Genomic DNA, 18,590 nt, shown 5'->3' with positions numbered 1-18,590 from the left:
GTTCACTACATACAATTTAGTGATAATAACTAAACAAACAACACGTTTGGCAGGAAATTCAAATAATACTATGCAAGAACATAAAAACAAAGTAAACTGCATGGAGGGAATTATTTAGAGGAGGAGATGGGTAAATTATCGAGGAGAGAGCATCCCCTGGTAAAGCTTTCATTTTTTGTAATAGTTACTGTTATGAAATCAGTGCCGTCGGAACGAAATTCATATTGGGGGGGGGGGGGTGCCTTTTATATTCCTTCTTATTCAGTACACTGTTATAAAGGAAATATACTACATTTTGACAATTATAGGGGGTATCCAGCCCCCAGCCCCGGGCCTGGCAAATCAATATATTAATGTATATTTCCTGCTATTCAATCATCTTAAATTTAGCAGTAGCTTCTTGTTTTCCGATGCTTGAATTATATTTACTGTCTTGTTATGAAATGAAAAACTTGAAATTGACTTTGGTGTGCAGATTGAGGTGCAGATTGAGATTTTGTGCAGAGGGCAGTGATAGCAGCAACAACAACTGGCTCACCGGTGTTGCTCACTTGGCAACAAAAACAAAATGGCGGGTCAACATGATATAGATCGGATACCTTCCTCGATTACTTCTTCTACGAAAATGGCTCAGAGTGATAATATCTCGAACTCTGAAAAAGGTGATGACCAAGAAATAGGCTCGAATCGTTCAAATGGAGGCTCGACATTTGCTTCTATAAGGTGAGCCCTGGAATACCAATGTCAAAAGGCCTACCTGCAAATACGATGATTTTTTTTATTTCGTATTCTGCTTTAATCTTATCATTCATTTGGTGATTTTATTGATTGCAATAAATCATTACAACATATTTTTTAATATGTTGTTAATCATGTTCTGTGACAACTTACAAAGAGAAAGAGAAAATCTTTTAGGACAGAAGTTGAACGATACCGTTCCAGCACTCAAATCGATTGTAGCACATTGGTCTGATAGAAAAATGGTTTGATAACACTTTGATTTTAAGAATATCATCATGTCAGTTAGATGTGTACCATATTGGTGACACAGATTAAAAGAGTTGAAAAAATTGGCTGGCTGCTACTTTTTGACATGCCTTGCTGAAAATTGTGGGGTTTGTGCTAAGAAGCAAAATTTCTATGCTATTGTCACATAAAGCTGCATTGTTGTCTGTTTTTTTGTTGAGTAGTTGGCGGGTTAGCTGAGTGCTCAGTTTTCTCAATACTGTAAATCCTCTAATTAGCCACCTGGCTAATTAGCTTATCTATTTTTATATTTTTTGATGGGGGGTTATTCGAGGGGTGCTTATTCAAAGGGGGGGGGGTTATAAAATAATCTGGAACATGGCCAGGTATTGGTTACAAAATTGTTAGGAAAACAAAATCTCCTGGAACTCACTGTACATAATGAAAAACAAATTATTAAAAGACCTGCTAAGTTTTAGTAGGAATTTCTTTATGAACATTTAATTAATTATTACCCAAAGTGTGAATTTTTGTGGTAATTCAATAAAACGCCAAAGGCAACCTCAGATGGCAAAATCAACAAATAAAGGGGGCCGATTTGGGGATTTGTGGTAGCAGTGGGGGTTTATTCAAGGGGGGACTCATTTACAATTTGTAGTTCTAGGGTAGGGGCTTATTCCAGGGGAGCTTTTTGAAGAAGGTGGACAAATGGAGGATTTACAGTAGTTACTAGAAGTTTGAATTCTAAAAGAGGACAAGGTGCTAGAGGTCTCCAAAGACAATGTTCTTTTGCTATCACTTTTGTTAAAGAGTGGTGAAATTTTATTCTTTTCTGACAAAAATGCATTCAAGATTTTCTTCCCCTTTACTTTGCTAAAACAAAAATTCAATTATTATGGGCAGGTTTTTTTTAATGGGTCATGCAAAGGACTTGAATCAAAGCTTGGCGGTTAAAGAAAAATAAATGTTTGAGAAAAAAGGACAGAAAAATTATGGTTGTATTTTTGTGTCTCTGGAGAGATGTCTGTGTTTCATACTTGATTATAAAAATCTTTGATAGAGAATATCACAGAGAACCAAAAGCTTTCACAATCAATCTCCCTTAGATAAAATTATTTGAAGTAGAAGGCTCACATTTGAAAGTAGGTGGCTATAAGTTTGCTAAAGTTTGTGCAGACTTACTAAAGTGAGGGTGAAAGTAAATGGTGAAGGTTTGGTGAGTAAGTAGCAGACCTTCGCCAGTTGCTGGCTTCTAAAGACATCTCTGGATGTAGTATTTAACATTACCTTATATTCTGGACCTTGTTTTTTTCAAATTATGCATGCTTCCTATTTCTAAAAATATTTATTCAAGAAGTTGTTACCCTAATAAGTTTGAAAAGTGTCCTTCTGAGCAGAACCTTACTTTTAATCTGCAATATGTAGCACACAAATGAATACTTGTATTTTTCATATTCTGTTAATGTATTTCATTGCATATTTAATATAACTAATTTGTAAAAACATAAATCAGAAGTGACAAAAACCAGTAAATTTTGCTTACTGATTCTCTATTTGCAGGCCATGTTTGGCTGATAAGTTGAGAGTTGGTTATTTCAGCATGGACAGAGCTTGCCAGACTGAACAGTCAGAAATAATTGATTTAAAGGAAACAACAGGCCTGTTGACTTCTCTTGTTCAGGTATAAAGCCTGCTTAATATGTGATCTGCTTAAGCACAGCCTCCTGGAAAAACCAGACATTAAGACCCAAGAACCCTGGATCCCTAGGATCATTTAGTAAACCCCTAGGACCTAGGATCCCTAGGACAACAAAGACAACATCATACCAGATACAGAATATTCAGTACAGAGGTCATTTTTGGTCCTCATTACCAAAGGAAATTAAAGATTCCAACACACTAGTCGAGTTCAAGCAAAAAATAAAGTTATGGCATCGAACTACCTGCATCTGCAGATTCTGCAAAATTTCCATTCATGATTTAGGGTTTTTGTAGATTTAGTATGGACATGGTAAAGTAGGTTTTAGATTATTTTGTTGGCGTTAATTAGCTTATTAGCTATATGTATTTTTTGTTCTTTTTTGCCAACGTAAAAGAAATTGCAAAAAATAATAATAGTAATAATGGTAATAACAGAAGACTAAAACTATTGGAAAAATCTGTTATTTTTTCATCTGTTTTGAAGGAAATTATGGACTTGATTTCCAATAATCGAAACATGACAGTGATTGTTTTGAAAGCTAGTATAGACTGGGAGGTATCTTTGGATCATTAATGTTGAGTTGTTGACCTTACTATCCACTAAAGCTCAACTGTTCAAACTGATTAGCCCCTTTAAAATTTGGTAAACATTATGTAATTGGACGAATGGTAAAATGGTAAGCTCTAACAGATACCAGGCTGTGTGACATTGCTTCTTTCATAGTTAACTGTCCTCTTGATATTCCGTACTTAATGGTCCTAAGGGTCCTAGGGTCATAGGGTTTGGTTTTTTCAGGATGTCTATGAAATCTCTATACAGTAAACAGAAATGGCTGCATTTTTACTGTTTTCAAGATTGTTTTACAGTCATTATTTTTCTGATAACATCCACATTGAGAGGCTTTGAGAATTGAGAAGATCCAAAAGCCCCTGCTCAGAATCTAAAAAAAATTGTTTCTTTTCTGGTTTGCAATTTATTAAAACATTGCTATCAAATGAATGTTGTGAAGTCAATTGTAGGACCTTTTAATCAACATAAATTTTTTGTAGGAGGTTTCTGTGTTAAAAAAGACACTGAATTACACAAAACTGGCACTGCAAGCTGATTATGATGCCAAGATTGAATCTCGTTCTGTGGAACTGTAAGTTTGCCTTTTTTATTCAATTTAAGCAACAAAGATTTTCCTTTACATTGGCAAATTTCTGTTTGCATGAAATGAATATTTCCTAAGAATTTAGTTGTCAGATTTTGATTAAAAAACTATTTTGGAAACTAGAATTCAAGGAGATTTTCAGCCACACAAAGTACTCATAAATTTTCATGATTGTGACTAAATGATAAAATAATAAATTTTTTTGTAATTTAGAAGCATGTTAATTTTCAGGTATAACAGAACAAATAGCCACATTGCTGAAATAGAAGAGTTACATAAAGAGGTAAAATAGTTTTTATTTTGAGTTTATGCCATGAAAACTTTAATTCAGTCTTCTTTCAAAATTTTTAAGAGTATTATGTATATATTTATTCTTTTATTGGACACATTTTGGTCATAAACCTGATCCCATTGCATACCATATTAATTTGCTTTGTATTTAAGCTTGAATGGTGAAATCTTTTTTTCTTCATTTAGAGAGTAAAAGTAGTGAGGCATAGCTTTCGCACTCAGCTTGCCGATGCCATTTGCAAAATATCAACAGACTATCATGTAAGTTGCTAATTATAATGATAAATTTCTGATGGTTGAGAGGATGACTAGGTTGTGAAGACCAAATATTTACAATAGCTTACCGCTAAAATTTGTATCAATTGCTGATTACCTGTTGCAGCTATTGTGAACGAGGCAGTTGATTAACTCTTCTTTATCTAATCTTTTTTGCTGTTTGGAAGAAAACTGCTTCGTTGAAAGGTCATAGTTTTAGCTGCAAAAGATCCTATGTAGAAAATCCTTAATCAATCCTTATTTTAATTGAAATTCTACATGGATGTTGGCATTTGTGACCATATTCATCAGCTTTTGGAGTTTTCTTTGTGTATTTATTACCTTCCATACTGCCTTTTTGCTGGCTGTATGAATTATTTGCTCAAAAGAAGCTTCGTTATCCTCGAAAAGAACACACGTCTATGGATTTACTGATCTCTTTAATTGTAGTTGTTCTCTAAGCATTAACTTTCTGGACAGTAGCTTTGGGATGGTAGAGTGAACATAGTTACCTTTGGTCTGTTTGTCGCCGTCCTCCTTATAATTTAGCAAATAGCTTTGATAAGGAATGAATTTTGGTCTCCGATTTCAACACATAAATTAGTTGTTTTGGTATCCTGAGAAACGTCATTTAAAATGAAATAAAATTGAGGAAACATCAAATCAGAAGCTTTGCCTTTTTTATTAAAACGTCAAATTTTTAAGCTTCAAAGCAATGGAGAGGTTTATTTTTTATCACATTATAGAATTTATCATTTTATAGGTTTATTTTATCATTTTAGAATGATGAAATAATGAGGAATAATTATCCCAGATTTTAACAAAAGTTTCACAGCGAGGCGTTGATTTCAAAACCTTTTTAGGATAGTTGAAGAACTTGACTGGTTTTCCTGTCTCCTAATCATCTTGGACCAAGAAACTACTTCTGACCACCTTTAAGGTGTTTTTCTGTTTCTAATGTTCTTTATATATTACAAAATTGCAAATAAATAAAATTGAAGTCTCATAAAACGGAGCCTGAAAGAGAAATCTTCTCGCATATCTGCTTTACGATGCTCTAGGGCCTTAGTTTGTAAAAGAAACAGCTCGAGCAGCCCTCAATGATGCAGAAGATTAAGTCGACTCACTTATCGAAAGAATATTGCTTTACCTGACTTAACTTTAAACTGGAGCACTTCCCCTTTTTTATTGTTTTTGATGTAGATTGTGCATGTGAAAAGCAGCTACATTCCTAAAATTTGATACCCTCCAACTTTGGCTTTCTTCCTTAAGGAACCGTAATGTACACAAATCGAGTCACTACTGAGCTATTCCTCCCCCGTCTGTCTATCCTAGAAATACTATGCCTTAAAAGGTGAACTGCAAGACAGAGAACACCAAAGCGAGCTCAATAAAATGGCACAGATTCAAGAGGAACAAAAGCAGGACCATCTTGCACAACAGGAAATGCTTGATATGATGCAGCTTCAATTTTCACATGATGAGATTCAAGACGACGAAGAATCTTCAACAAAATCTCCATCAGTTTCTTCTGAAATGGAAAGGCATGCAGAGGAGATCAGGCATTTGACTGATACAATTTCAAATCTTGAAGATCGCATCGATGAGTTTTCAGAGCTTCTAGATCAGAAAAATGAGGAAAAAGATCATTTAGGTGTCTATCTCGAGCATTTTAATAAAATCATTTCGCTGTAATCTTGAGCATAACACACGTTTAACTTTCTTTTGAATATACTTTTTATTTTGAAGCAAATCTGAATTTGCTTGGTGTGGACAGTTTGTCTTTCCTCAGTCAGCAAAATACTTTATTCTGCGTTATCTTGTTTAGTCCTTAAGGTTTTACTTTGTAGTTCGTTTTGACATTCAAGGTGTCAGATACCTGCAATTTCTTTGATAATTTGCTTCCGAAGTTCGAGGTTGAGTATCGCGAAAAGATTTTTAGTCCTTAAAATTCGTTTATCTTATTATTTTATGGGCATTTTCTCCCAGCATTCTTTGATAAAACACACTAAAAACAATATCTTTTGAAAGAACAAATGTACGTCGTTTATGCATCGGAATGGCTACTGTAAATCACCTATATAAGATACCTGAGAATATATAATATAAATTACAATTAGATGCGGCAAATCTTTATAATTTGCACGTTTTTGCAGAAAGGGAATGCCAGCGTTTGGTCGAAAAGCTGAACTTAGAACAAGATACGCAAGCTCAGGTTAGTAATTTTATGTTATTATATTTTTAACTGTATTTATTAACAAGACACGATATTTAATATTTAATTTTATTATTTGTAAATATTTTTTGCGTTTGTTGGTAGATATATGTTTATTTGGTTTTTCATAACAGAAGAGTTATAGAATAATTGATTGAAACCAAGTTATAAAATGTTGCCTAGTGCGTATGTTAACAACCCTGACTTCTAGTGAGAGAACTCTTTCGCTGGAGCATGCATCATGTGCAGTAGGGACTGTCACTTTTCTTGTTAATCGAATAGCTTAACATGCACCTAATATTCATCCCTTTTTGTAGCTGAAAAAGGAAGTGGTGGACCTCAAGCTTGAAGTCGAAACAGAAAAGAAAAACAGTCGATTAGAGGTAGATGGTTCATTATAAAAAATGAAAAAGACAATATAAGGAAGATTTTTTCGAATATTAATCTTTGTTTGTTTAAGCACTTGTGCGCTTTTCATTCTAATAATTAAATGCCTATTTTGAAAACAAATCTTTCAACAGGCTTCATATTATTCGAAGTTATTTCATTTTTTTTGTTTTACCTCAGCAAGTGACAATATTCGAACAAGCTGTCCTCCCCACTTCTTTCTATTCGTCTCTGAAACACATAGATACACACGCTAATTCGAGGTCTTTATCAGCCGATACATGTTTTTCTTTTAGCTAGAAAGGCAGAAGGAAGAATTGCAACTTGCAATGCAACAACGAATAGAAATAATTAGAGCTGAGGTTAATGAAATTGTTTGCTTATAAATTTTTTTCTCATGGTTTAAACATCCCTGCTTCAGAGTCTTTATCTCAATTTATTGAAGCAGATCCTATCATAATTTATTACACTAGATTTTATATCTATCATGCTTAAATGGTATTCTGGCATGTATAAATATTATAAACTTTCACTAATTTTCTTCTACCCGGAACATTTGCTTCTTCTACCCGGAAATTCAAGCACACGTTCTTCTAAACGCATTTATTTGCTTTGCTGTATCGCGTCTAGAAATTAAAGGCATGAAACTCGTCTTGATTCGATGTTTCTTTTTATTCATCACAAAATCACTGTGCAATGGTTTATAAAAACGATGTTGAATCGAATTGAACGTTGAAAGAATCAACTGATGAAAAGTAGCGATTGCCACATTTAGAATTTAATTGTTATTAGCTCTCATTAAACAAGGTTTTCCGGATTTTCTGTTTAGGCCCACCGAGAAGCCGAAATGAAGATATCAGACGTGGAAAATGCTGCTAAGCGTAAGGAGAAAGCGATACAAGAGCAGGTTAAACTGGAAAAAGAGAAGCTTGCCGAGGTTCATATGACACTCTTGACATTGCTTTAGATTGTGGAACTAGACTATGATTTGGATAGGGATAAAGTTTGTGAATGGAGCAGAGATTAGCGAGCTTTCAAAAGGAGCGTTGCATTCCCGACAATACATTTTATTAGCAATGACACTATCAACTCAATGTTGCCACTTTGTGTTGTTTGACATAAGCTATGGAGAACTTTACTTCGAATTCCTTTTTTTAGTTAAATATAAGCCTTACTTAACAATGCAGATTTTGCAAAAAGAGGCAATATGATTCATGCCTGAGTCAGAATAAAAAAATTGTGTTTTTAGTCAAACCATTCGTGTCCATTTTAGAGTGCAAAGCATGTGGAGAAGTCTATTTCAAATGACAATTTGGCGCAAGATTTAGCACGCATGAAAGAAATTGATAAGATGCAAAGGCAAGAAATATTGAGGTACGTTTATCTTTTGACTAAAATAGAAAAATTTTATCAGAATCGTGATTTATTAGAAAAAATTGTTAGAAAAAATATTAGGAAAAAAACCAAAAAAGTCACGTTGTAATTCTAATGCAAGGTGAAGTCTACAATTTCAAATTACCCATTAGAAATTTCGTCTGTTTACATTTTTAAGAGCTAGTCACTAATAGTGTCAAAAACCTTAATTTGAATGTCTAATTTGAATGCCTATTTTTCATTTTTTTAAGCAAATTTGGGAATTTTCATTTTTTTTACATAGTGGTACTGCGGAAAATACCACACATCACAGCAAGTTGCTTCTATGCAGCACAATCATGTCACTGTTATTTATCATTTTTAGACAAAATGTTTACTTAGGTGAGCTCGTATTATCTCTTTAGGTTGCAAAAGGAACTTGAAAAGTCCAATAAAACATGGGAGGTTAAAGTTACTATTTTGCAGCAAACGTGAGTAATCTTCTAATGACAGCTTTATGCCAATAACCACGATGACTGTTTTTGTCAACAGTCAACATATATGAGTTAAGCAATGTTTTTATGGAACAGATGTATATTTCTGTTGTTCATGTTCACCTCTTTGATATATTATCATTTGTTTGATAAATTATCATAAAGCAATGTTTCTTTCCACACATATAGGATGCATGCACTGAAGGATGAGATGTTTCTGCGAACATCTTTGAAGAGACAGTCTGCAAAACTGCAACACGCGGCCATCACTTACGCCGTGAGTTGTTTTTTCAATTCATTTGCGAAAATGAAAGTCACACACCGCGATTTTCACTGCGAGTTGCACTGCAAACGATGACCTGACCCAACTTGAACATGTCCCAGTGAAGTTTGCTACTTTCCATCCTTCAAACTTATTTGCATATCGAGTCCTAAAAATCGAATCCTTAAAATTCATACTGAGGAAAATACTTGTATAAAAGAGGTTTGCAAAACCTTAACAAGCAAAGAATAAAAACGAAATTGTATTGCTTGTCTTGTTTACCAATACCAGATTTTTTACACTGGTTTTCCATTTTTTGTACCTGCTCTCCGTTTCTACTGGGTCCCTTCTTGCTTCTTTCATTCAGAGCGATGGTCCTGCAGCTGCTTCTGCTGCTCTCGGCCCAACCAAACCACCGAATGCAAGCAGAAAATATCAACTGGTGAGTTTTCCCTTACATTACCCCAAAAAACTTTGTTAACCATTATTGAAATTTGAGTAGAGGAACTTTTATTTGTGATTATTACAAAAAGATTCCTCCTTTTTTCTAGTATATTGTTACATCCAATATGGTTTTTTGTGCAAATCTATTGTATTCTATTGATTCTTCATAGCAATCCACATTGATTCAGGCACGTTGTCTATCATGTTCATTTTTAATGGATATCAATGAATTTTGGCATCATTTGCTTAAACCTACTGTCATTTGTTTTATCATCTCTTTCTAGCCGAATATAATTCAAGGACCAAGATCAGGTAATGAATGTGAATTTCTTTACGAATTGCTTCACGATTGTACTACAGTAAAGGAAATCTTCAAAAGTGTTTTAAAACATTTCTCGAGTAAACGTTCTTGCCAAAAAATGACTGAAGATGGATAAACAGGATGTTTTTGTAGAAAGACAGACCCAATTCACCTTAATGCACGATCTCTCGTCTTCGGAACTTTTTTGCGTCTAATTGATTGATTTGGTTCATGTTCTACTTGAATTTATCAATTCCTATCAGGTCTTCACGGTGACGAAAGCTCAGAAGATACCCCAGAGAATGATTTTCGGTTAGTGTTGTATCTATTTTTGTCTGGATAATAGACTGAGTAATGCAAAATGCTTCAGTGGACTTTGAGCTATCACAATGTTTACTTGCACTTCGCAAACTATCCAGGAACTAGAAATGAAGAAGAGTGACTTTTCTTGGAAAATTTATTTGAAACCAAAGATAACTGTTGATCTTTCCTTTCACGACAATTCCTTTTAAACCTCTTTTGTCAAAGATTTTGTTGTCTCCAAAGTGGCTACTAGTGACTACTTAGCTTAACACAATTGCATATTGTAATGGGAGACAGAAAGGCCGGCTTAATTCTAGAATGTCGACGCTTCCTTGATTTGTATATGCTAAAAACTTCTAGATAAATTCTTGTATGAAATACGATGAAGAAATCGTGCAGTTTTCAAGAATATTCCAGTATGGTTTATTTCCCCCTTAATTTTCCTTTGAATTTATCTCTCACTACTTCTCGTAGGTTTTCAAGAAAAATGGAGACAAAGAGAACCTCAGCTCCTCCATTGCGGGAGGTACCCAGCGCTCCATCGCCAACACCTAGAACTCTCTCACAGACAAAGGCACTTAGCCTCAGTTAAACTCTTTCGACTTGGTTAACTTCCTGCCCCTGATCTTGAAAATATGTATATAGCACAAAATTGTACTAGTAACACGTTCCTCAGAGTAAGAAAGATCCGAAACATTTTTTGCACTCACCTTCTAATAAATGGGAACAAACTTTTCAAGATTCGATTTTCTTCCAACTATTGCAGCAATATCTTCTCGGTTTTCGAATCATAGGCAGCTCTTTATAATCTTCTTGCTTGCCTTACTTTTTTCCACTCCATCGTCACCGTTTTCCTGGTTAACGTCCCCTGATCTTTTGATTAATAACTTTGATTTTCAACAGAAGGTCTTATATGTATCATAAGATATTTAAACAGGTCACCAGATTCAGCTTAATAAAGCTGCTATCAGTCTGGGACCTGTTAAAAGCAAAAGTAAAAATAAATGCATGAATTTAAAAGGTAACTAAAACTTATCTTATATAATCTAATCAGATAAAATGTTCACCTAACTTAATTTTAAAACGTAGCATTGAGTTTTCAGTTTTAAGTTTGATTGGCAATTTGTTAAAAAGCCAGGCCTCTTGAAACTGAATACTTCTTCTATATACTTCCAATTTTGTGTTCGGAATTTTCAAGCTAACCTCAATGCCTCGGTGTTCTAAGTAAGGTAATGTTTCCTTTACAATAAAGATATTCCACTTTCAAGATACATCAGTTTCCTAATTCAGAATAAACATTTGATCCATGCGGCGAAGTGCACAGGTAACAGTATTGAGTTAATCGCCCCCAGAGGGAGCAAAGTAAAATAAATAGTGGTGGATTCTGAGCAATGGCAGCAACATTCCAACATTCTTTGAGCTGTTCGCAAATGCATTCCTGTGTGGATAAACACATGATGATAACTGGGAGATAGATGCCCAAGAAGTATTTTTCAAACCATAAGAATCCTAACGCAAACAAATCAAACTACACACGTGAAAAATTCACGAAAATTCTTTTAGTTCCGGGTGACAGAAGGAAAATTAATGTATTGCACCCGATTAAAACAAACTGAACATCAAAATGCAAAATGTACAGAAATGCATTTATCAAAAATTGAATTGCCTTTTAACATTTTCCCATTTAGCGTTGAAGTTTCTTAATTGTTTCATAATGTTTCTTAATTGTTTCTTAATTGTTTCTATGCTCGTTCCTAATAAAATGCTAGATATTAAAATTCAGAAATAAGCATAAATAATTTGACTTCTTTTCTCGGATTCTACTTTACAGTAAGTGACAACTTTGTGATTAAAAAGTGATTAGTTGTGTTATTTAATTAAAAAACTTTCTGCTTTTCGAACTTTTTCAATTGAATTTATAACGTCAACCATCTTGACCTGTCTCGTTTTTATTAATGACGTAAAATTTTATTGGAATAATCATTACCATACAATTGGTCTAGCCAAGACACCTATAAGTTGTTCAAGTATTTTGTAGACATTCCCGAAGGCTATTTTAATGTCAAGTTTGGACGGGAAATGTTAGTACGTTTAGGGAGAACAGAGGTTTCTCCTTTCACTCGCTTTCTTTCTTCACAACTCGAATTCTTTCCGTAAGCATTTGACTTAGCAGTACATTAAGTAAGTTAACGTATACAGACAACAGGATTTCGAAGATAATTAATAGAGAGTGCGGGAAAATAACCGACCCTCGCTCGGGTCCATGCAAGGGTGCCATAGGTGTAGGGGCCACATAAACTAGTGAATTCTGTTTTGATATAGAATTGTTTGAAATGTACAAAAACTGTAGCAAACTTATTCCCATATACAGTAAAATATTTTAATCGAATGAACGAATTTAAGTTAATTCAAAGGGCGTTGTCGCAACAATTTTTCTGCTCGCTTCGCTCGCAGGGGCCTCATCTTGCCGTTTTGTCACAGCTGACCCAAGCAGGGCAGCCGAAAATTAATCCCATTGAAATTTTTTGTCATCGAAATTTCCGGAACTTTTTCGAAAATTGAGTGCTTTAACAAAAATTTAAAAAAGCTTCAAACTGGGCTTGTCAAGATGAGTTTAAATAGAATTTATAAATGCGTCGATATTTTCTCTTTCTTAGTAGGAATGGATTATCCAAACGATCAAACCCTGAAGTTTTCTTGATGATATTTTTAAGAACAAATCTGCCCATACTTTATTTCTCATATCCTCCCATCGAAAGCTGCCGTGTCTCCCCTTTTTTCCCTCTTATGAAATTTTTCTATTTTTTCTTGCTTCTTTGTTTTGTCACAGTTGTTCATAATTTTGTGAAATTCAAATTGTGGAATAACATTAATGATTATATGTGCAACACAAGCGTATGTAATAGGGCACTGGGCTCGATAACCTTTTAGGTTCAAAAACATTCTTTGGTAATTTCTTACTTCTTAATGTTTATGACATAGATGTGTTGAAAATAGATCTTAAGCATATATCTTGTAAGGTTGTTGTTTGATAAAACGAAATTGATTTTGATTGAAAAACATCTGAAATCCCAAGTTTCTGCGTTTGTTTGTAAACATAAGAACTTTGGCTGTATTGACTTTAGGCTCAGTGCCAATTCGGAAGCAGTTCTGTCGCTCATTGTTTTATGTGATTGATTAAATGACATCGGAACATGATACTTGAATCGTTTGGCTGACTGACACTGCGAGGGTGAAAAATTCAATCGGCGACGGAGAGACAGCAATGGAAATGATGCTAAAGCGAAATAACTGGATTTCGAAATGAAGAACACTTTATTCTTTGCATTTGTGGTACTAACTGGTGTAATCGGTAGGTCCTTTGTTATTCTCCTTTCTTTTTTATTAATGATTTTGTAATATCGTGTATATTTTCAGGCCTATTAGCACGGCTTTAATTGGCAGGGTAATGTTCGGTCAAAGCTTCGTTCTTTTCAAAATCATCTCGTTGTTGCCAATCTTGGCATGGTATCTCTTTCCATAGCCCTTCTTTTTCTCTGGTAGCTGTTTTCAAGCCGTCAAGACATGTTTGAAAATAGTGGTAAAGATTGGGAAGCTTTTGAGTTTTGATCAGATTATCCTATCTGCGAAGCCCAGTGAAGGTGATAAAAACCGGAACTCATTTTTAGCGGACCCCATCAAACATTTTGATATTCATTTGGTATGATTGAAAGTTTTGAATGTCGGTGAAAACTGAAATTGTGTGACCAGCGGCTGGGGTCATACTGCCATTGAGAGAGGAGGTTTTGATGTAAACTGCTCTAGCAAACTTAAGTGTTATTTTGTGATATTTGTGAATTTAAAATGGCTGAAATTTCCTTTTCAAGAAAATGTTTTAAAGACACCCTTCCTAGCTTAAACAAAAACAAAAGATAAATGACCACAAGTGAATAATAAGAATTGAAGAAGATACAAACACAACCAGGGAAAACTACAATTAAGCCTGATTGGTAACATTTGATCTGATGAAGAAAAACCATGTAGACTTCAGGAAAACGTGCACGACGTAACTTTTTTGAGTGATAAACACCGAATTTTAGACAAAATACTCCTGTTTGTCACAGCTTCTTTGTAAAACCTGATATAGGGATTCTCGAGTTTTGACTTTAGGCTCATTCAGACATAAAGTCATCATACATCTGTGTTTTTGGTAGTGTGGCTAAGAAATGTATTGATCACAATAGACAAATAAATGTTCCAGCAAGCTTTTCTCTGTTCGTATAGCCTATTGTAATCAAAATTTCAAATAAGCATGAATTTTCATGTATGATGTGATTTTAACTAAAATTGAAGGCGCTGCCACTTCTCCTTGGTTTTTCAAATGTATCACTGAGATTTTAATTCTAAAGTAACCTCTTTATTTTGTTAACTGGTTCTGTATATAAAACAGCAATAAGCAGTAGCTCCACGCGGAGTAATTTTCTGGGTCAATAATCGATGATCCGGTAGCACTCTTTCCAATCCAGGGGCTGGTCCGCATTTTAGTTCCATGCTGAACTGCTCCGCCGGTGATTTCTGTTTAAATTGCTCAACAATTGTTTCCTCCTTCTGTATTCCAAAGCAATTAATTAATCATAATTGGATAATTATATTTGTCCAACTCTCTAAATAAAGTTTTGAAAGAGAAATTAGCAACTGAACACCCTAATTTAGGAAGAAAAACACGACGGCACGACAAAAGTTTTTAAACAGCCATTGTTTTTATTCAGAAAAACCGTTAACATGTAGCCACAGAAAAGAAGTGATGTAGCCTACTTTTTGCCTTTAAATCAAGAATCACCGTTGAGGTCAGTAATAAGTTACAATTTACGATTCATAGTAAAAATTCCCTTAAAATAAACATCATACTAAAGTTAATTTCGGGAAATTTTCTTAGTTCTACCCGCTAAAAGTACTTAAGTTAAAAAACTGCAATTTTTGAAAGACTCTCGGTTGTCAAAACTCGAGAATCCCTATATCAGGTTTTACAAAGAAGCTGTGGCAAACAGGAGTATTTTGTCTAAAATTCGGTGTTTATCACTCAAACAAGTTACGTCTTGCACGTTTCCCTGAAGTCTACATGGTTTTTCTTCATCCGATCAGATGTTACCAATCAGGCTTTATTACATTGCCATAAATTTACTCCTGTATATGTTTTCTTCGTTTTGTTCTTTACTTTTCCTCCGTCGTGTAAACAATAACGCAAGTTCAAATTGACTGGCATACGTTTTTGGGACAGGGTTAGTATGCAAAAGGCTTTTCCATACAGCCCCGTCACTTTCTTAGTCAAGTGCCCCCCCCCCCCCCCCGGGATTATTGCATACCAAGAAGAATGTTGCATTTCTTTGAATGCTATTCACAACATCCTTTGACAAGCTAACGGTTTTGAACTAGTTCCGTCGAGAGCCAACTCGGGGGGAGGGCGTGGGGGTTTGATGCTTGGACTTGTGTGACCCCATTTAGAATATGCTTATGAGGTTTGGTCCCCGCACACAGCTGAATTTAAGTATAGAGTTGAAATCTTACAAAGACATGGAGTCCGTTTTGTAATGGATGATTATCGTCAGCGGTCAAGTGTAACAGAATTAATGTTACATTTAAAATGGGACTCACTCGAATCGCGTAGATCATTATTTCAGTTAAAATACGTTCATAAAATGTTTACAAAAGTGCTTTGAAACCCCTTGATTATTTTCCAATTGAAGCTTTTAGAACGACAAGAGAGACACACTCAAAATAGATTATGCTAAAATTTGGAAGAGTTGAAGCTGTTAAATTTACATTCTTCTTTTCGATCATACCCATTTGAAATAGCTTGCCTGATAACATAGTTAATAGATGTGTAGACATTTTTATCGAGCCGCCATGGGTCGTTAAATGTATTTTTGATGATGATGATGATGATGATGATGATGTTGATGATGATGATGATGATGATGATGATGATGATTATGATTATGATTATGATTATGATGATGATGATGATGATGATGATGGATATTAGATATGAAGCCAGAAGAAACGGTCCAAGTTGCCAGAAGGCTTCAAATAATTCTAATAGCTGCATCTTTTGTAAAGTTTTTATCTTGATTTAGTTAATATATACTTTCTGGTCACTTATTCGTAAACAATAGTTAGATATTAAAGTAAAGGCGGCGATCTTCTGTATTGCAACGCAATCGTCCTTTGCAATTTGCATCGTTTTCACCAATAAGAAAGCTCAATAAGAAAGCCAACCCGAATTGTTGTCTTTGCGAATAAAAATCTCTTCTGCATAGGAACAAGCGTGAGAAGACAAGAGTGGATCGCTGGTTGCTACGAAAAAACGTCTTTAGAAAACGTTACTCGTGTGGAGGAGCCCGTGGATGGTCCCAATCACTGTACTTATCAATGCACAAGGAAAGGGTAAGAAAAAATGTAATTTGAATTTGGAAGGTTGATATTGTAAGAATGATGATGGTCCCTTACAATGCTGAGGAGAGGGGGGTCAGGGGGGTCAAGGGGATCACTGACCCGGGGGCCCATGACTTTAGGGGCCCATAGATAATAACTTTGTGAGCAGTGCAGTTGATAAACAATTAATAATTAGCAATTCAGCGTCTCCATTATCAAAACTTGTCAATAATAGAAGAAGAAAAAGAAAAAAACCTCTAAATGAAAAAAGGTAGAATCAGCAACAGTATTAAAACCCCATTATGTTTGTCAAACAGAGCTAGTAGCTTTAGGTAATTTTCTAGTTGGTTAACAAAACAATTTATATCGGTCAATTTTGGAGCTATAGCAAAAATTTTCGGAAATTTCAGTTTCTTTAGACAATTTGAACGATACTTCTACTGATGCAACACTAGCAAGCAAAGTCAGAAACAACCTTAATGCAATGAAAACATTGGAAAATAAGCGTTGCAAATTCAAATGCTTAAGCTTGTTCAACAGCTGCAATGGTTGATGCTCCTTAGAAAAAGTGACTTCCCGGTGATGTTAGGAGATATGTCATCCTTTTTTGCTGCGCAGAATTTTGCTTATTTTTGCTAGGTCATCTTTCTTCAATCTTGTGTGTAATCAAAGAATACTGAACCCCTCCCATATCTCAACAATTCACATGGATTGCCTAATCATCTTTGCTGTAACACTATCAATAATAACAATGTCGACATTATCTTGAATTTTACCAAAGACCTTTTCCTGGTTTTCACTTCAAGATAGAGATAAACTTGACTGCTTTCTCTTGATCTTCAATTTTTTGGGACATCTAGCCCCTCGTCTAAACAGGCTTCTTCCAAAATCAACTAGTTTTTTATTGACATTAAAGGTTGCATTCTGATTGCTAGATGTAAAGTTTTTCAAATTATCTGAATAGTGAAAATCTATTTGGTGCATCATGTCCGTTTTGATCAAATTTAGTATTTGAACGTTTTTCACTTCCTAAGATTTTTTACATGTAAAGAATTGCATATTTTATAGTTAAGAAATATGCATGCATTATGACGATAGAATACCAGTCATATTTAAACAATATTGAGAAGACTAAAGGAGTAATAGCCACAGTCGCAATTTCAGCAACTAAAATAGCCGCAATTTTAGCAACCATCGTCTCAAAAATTTTCCTCGCACCCCTTAAAAGGGTCGCCTCCGGTGTGCCTTGCTTTTTTCTTTCGTTTTTACCCAGGGCCCAGAAATTCTCTCTGCGGCCCTGGTCCCTTACCTGTTTTTTTTTCATTAGCCTTTACTTACCATGTGGAGTTGGTCTTGGATTAGGAAACAATAATTTTCAATGGAATGCTTACTCAAAATTGACGAAGTCATTTAACAAGAACAGACCGTTACAAACAGCCTAACATATGATGCATTATCCCCTTATACTATTAGCAACTATTTTGTGTACTAACCGATTTTCAAATTTCCAATAGCGCAAAGTATGCTGCTGTGCAAGGTGACTCACTATGCATCTGTCTGGGGGACCTTCGCAGTTACCAGAAAGTCGACGAGGCGCGGTGCAATGTAAGGTAGGCTGTCAAGTCTTGCGAAACCAACCATTTCAGAAACCTGTGGGGGAGCCATTTTTATCGCTTGTTTTTATTTCAAGAAACAATGTCATTCAAAATTAGAAAATGGAATTGTATATTGGTAGAGGTATAAACTCTAGGTTAATAAATAAACACTCGTTGAGGATGAATTTTTCATTTTCACTTTGTGATTATTTCATTAAGACATTAGGCAAGCCTGGTTAGGTACTGTGTTTACCCCTCTTGCTCCTTGTTTGTGTACATGACATAAATGACATCACTCTGTGAATATTGTGATATCATTTTCAGTTATTCTGAGTCCTAGAGGTTAATTCATACCTCATTATCACCTTGCTCTCGGACTCGTGTCAGACTTTGTGGTGCGGAGGTGGCTGCCTTTTGGCCAGTCAAGGCCTTTAGACGTGACTTTTTTTATCAACCAA

General features: G+C 34.9%; 2 protein-coding genes across 3 annotated transcripts in view; both read left to right on the top strand.

The window, feature by feature from the left end:
* Window positions 1–24: 24 nt before the first annotated feature.
* Window positions 25–10,870, top strand: LOC135682020 (uncharacterized). Its single transcript, XM_065196719.2, has 17 exons — window positions 25–723; window positions 2,527–2,647; window positions 3,718–3,809; window positions 4,053–4,104; window positions 4,299–4,373; window positions 5,703–6,021; window positions 6,524–6,582; window positions 6,900–6,965; window positions 7,266–7,331; window positions 7,799–7,906; window positions 8,243–8,343; window positions 8,748–8,813; window positions 9,006–9,093; window positions 9,446–9,520; window positions 9,807–9,834; window positions 10,087–10,135; window positions 10,601–10,870. The coding sequence occupies exons 1-17, from the start codon at window positions 569–571 to the stop codon at window positions 10,716–10,718; spliced, it is 1,638 nt and encodes a 545-aa protein (XP_065052791.2). The 5' UTR covers window positions 25–568; the 3' UTR covers window positions 10,719–10,870.
* Window positions 10,871–11,013: 143 nt separating this feature from the next.
* The window catches only part of LOC135682019 (polycystin-1-like protein 1), a 58,963-nt gene continuing 51,386 nt past the window's right edge, over window positions 11,014–18,590 (top strand). For both annotated transcript variants that reach the window (XM_065196718.2, XM_065196717.2), the window contains exons 1-3: window positions 11,014–13,478; window positions 16,423–16,549; window positions 18,052–18,147. In XM_065196718.2, the coding sequence (XP_065052790.2) occupies window positions 13,430–13,478; window positions 16,423–16,549; window positions 18,052–18,147 (272 nt within the window). In that variant the 5' untranslated portion in view covers window positions 11,014–13,429. The remainder of the gene's footprint in view (window positions 13,479–16,422; window positions 16,550–18,051; window positions 18,148–18,590) is intronic.

The sequence above is a fragment of the Rhopilema esculentum genome, chromosome 16 (assembly GCF_057945365.1).
Source record: "Rhopilema esculentum isolate cy_ngs chromosome 16, ASM5794536v1, whole genome shotgun sequence".
Taxonomy (NCBI): Eukaryota; Metazoa; Cnidaria; class Scyphozoa; order Rhizostomeae; family Rhizostomatidae; genus Rhopilema; species Rhopilema esculentum.
This window is presented reverse-complemented; position numbering and strand designations above follow the sequence as displayed.

What these genes read in the sequence shown, in the direction of transcription:
- LOC135682020 (XM_065196719.2), top strand. Translation starts at nt 569, where the DNA reads ATGGCGGGTCAACATGATATAGATCGGATACCTTCCTCGATTACTTCT. An exon ending in TCGACATTTGCTTCTATAAG is followed by an intron (nt 724 to 2,526) that starts GTGAGCCCTGGA and finishes CTCTATTTGCAG; the next exon opens with GCCATGTTTGGCTGATAAGT. An exon ending in AGAAAAACAGTCGATTAGAG is followed by an intron (nt 6,966 to 7,265) that starts GTAGATGGTTCA and finishes TTTTTCTTTTAG; the next exon opens with CTAGAAAGGCAGAAGGAAGA.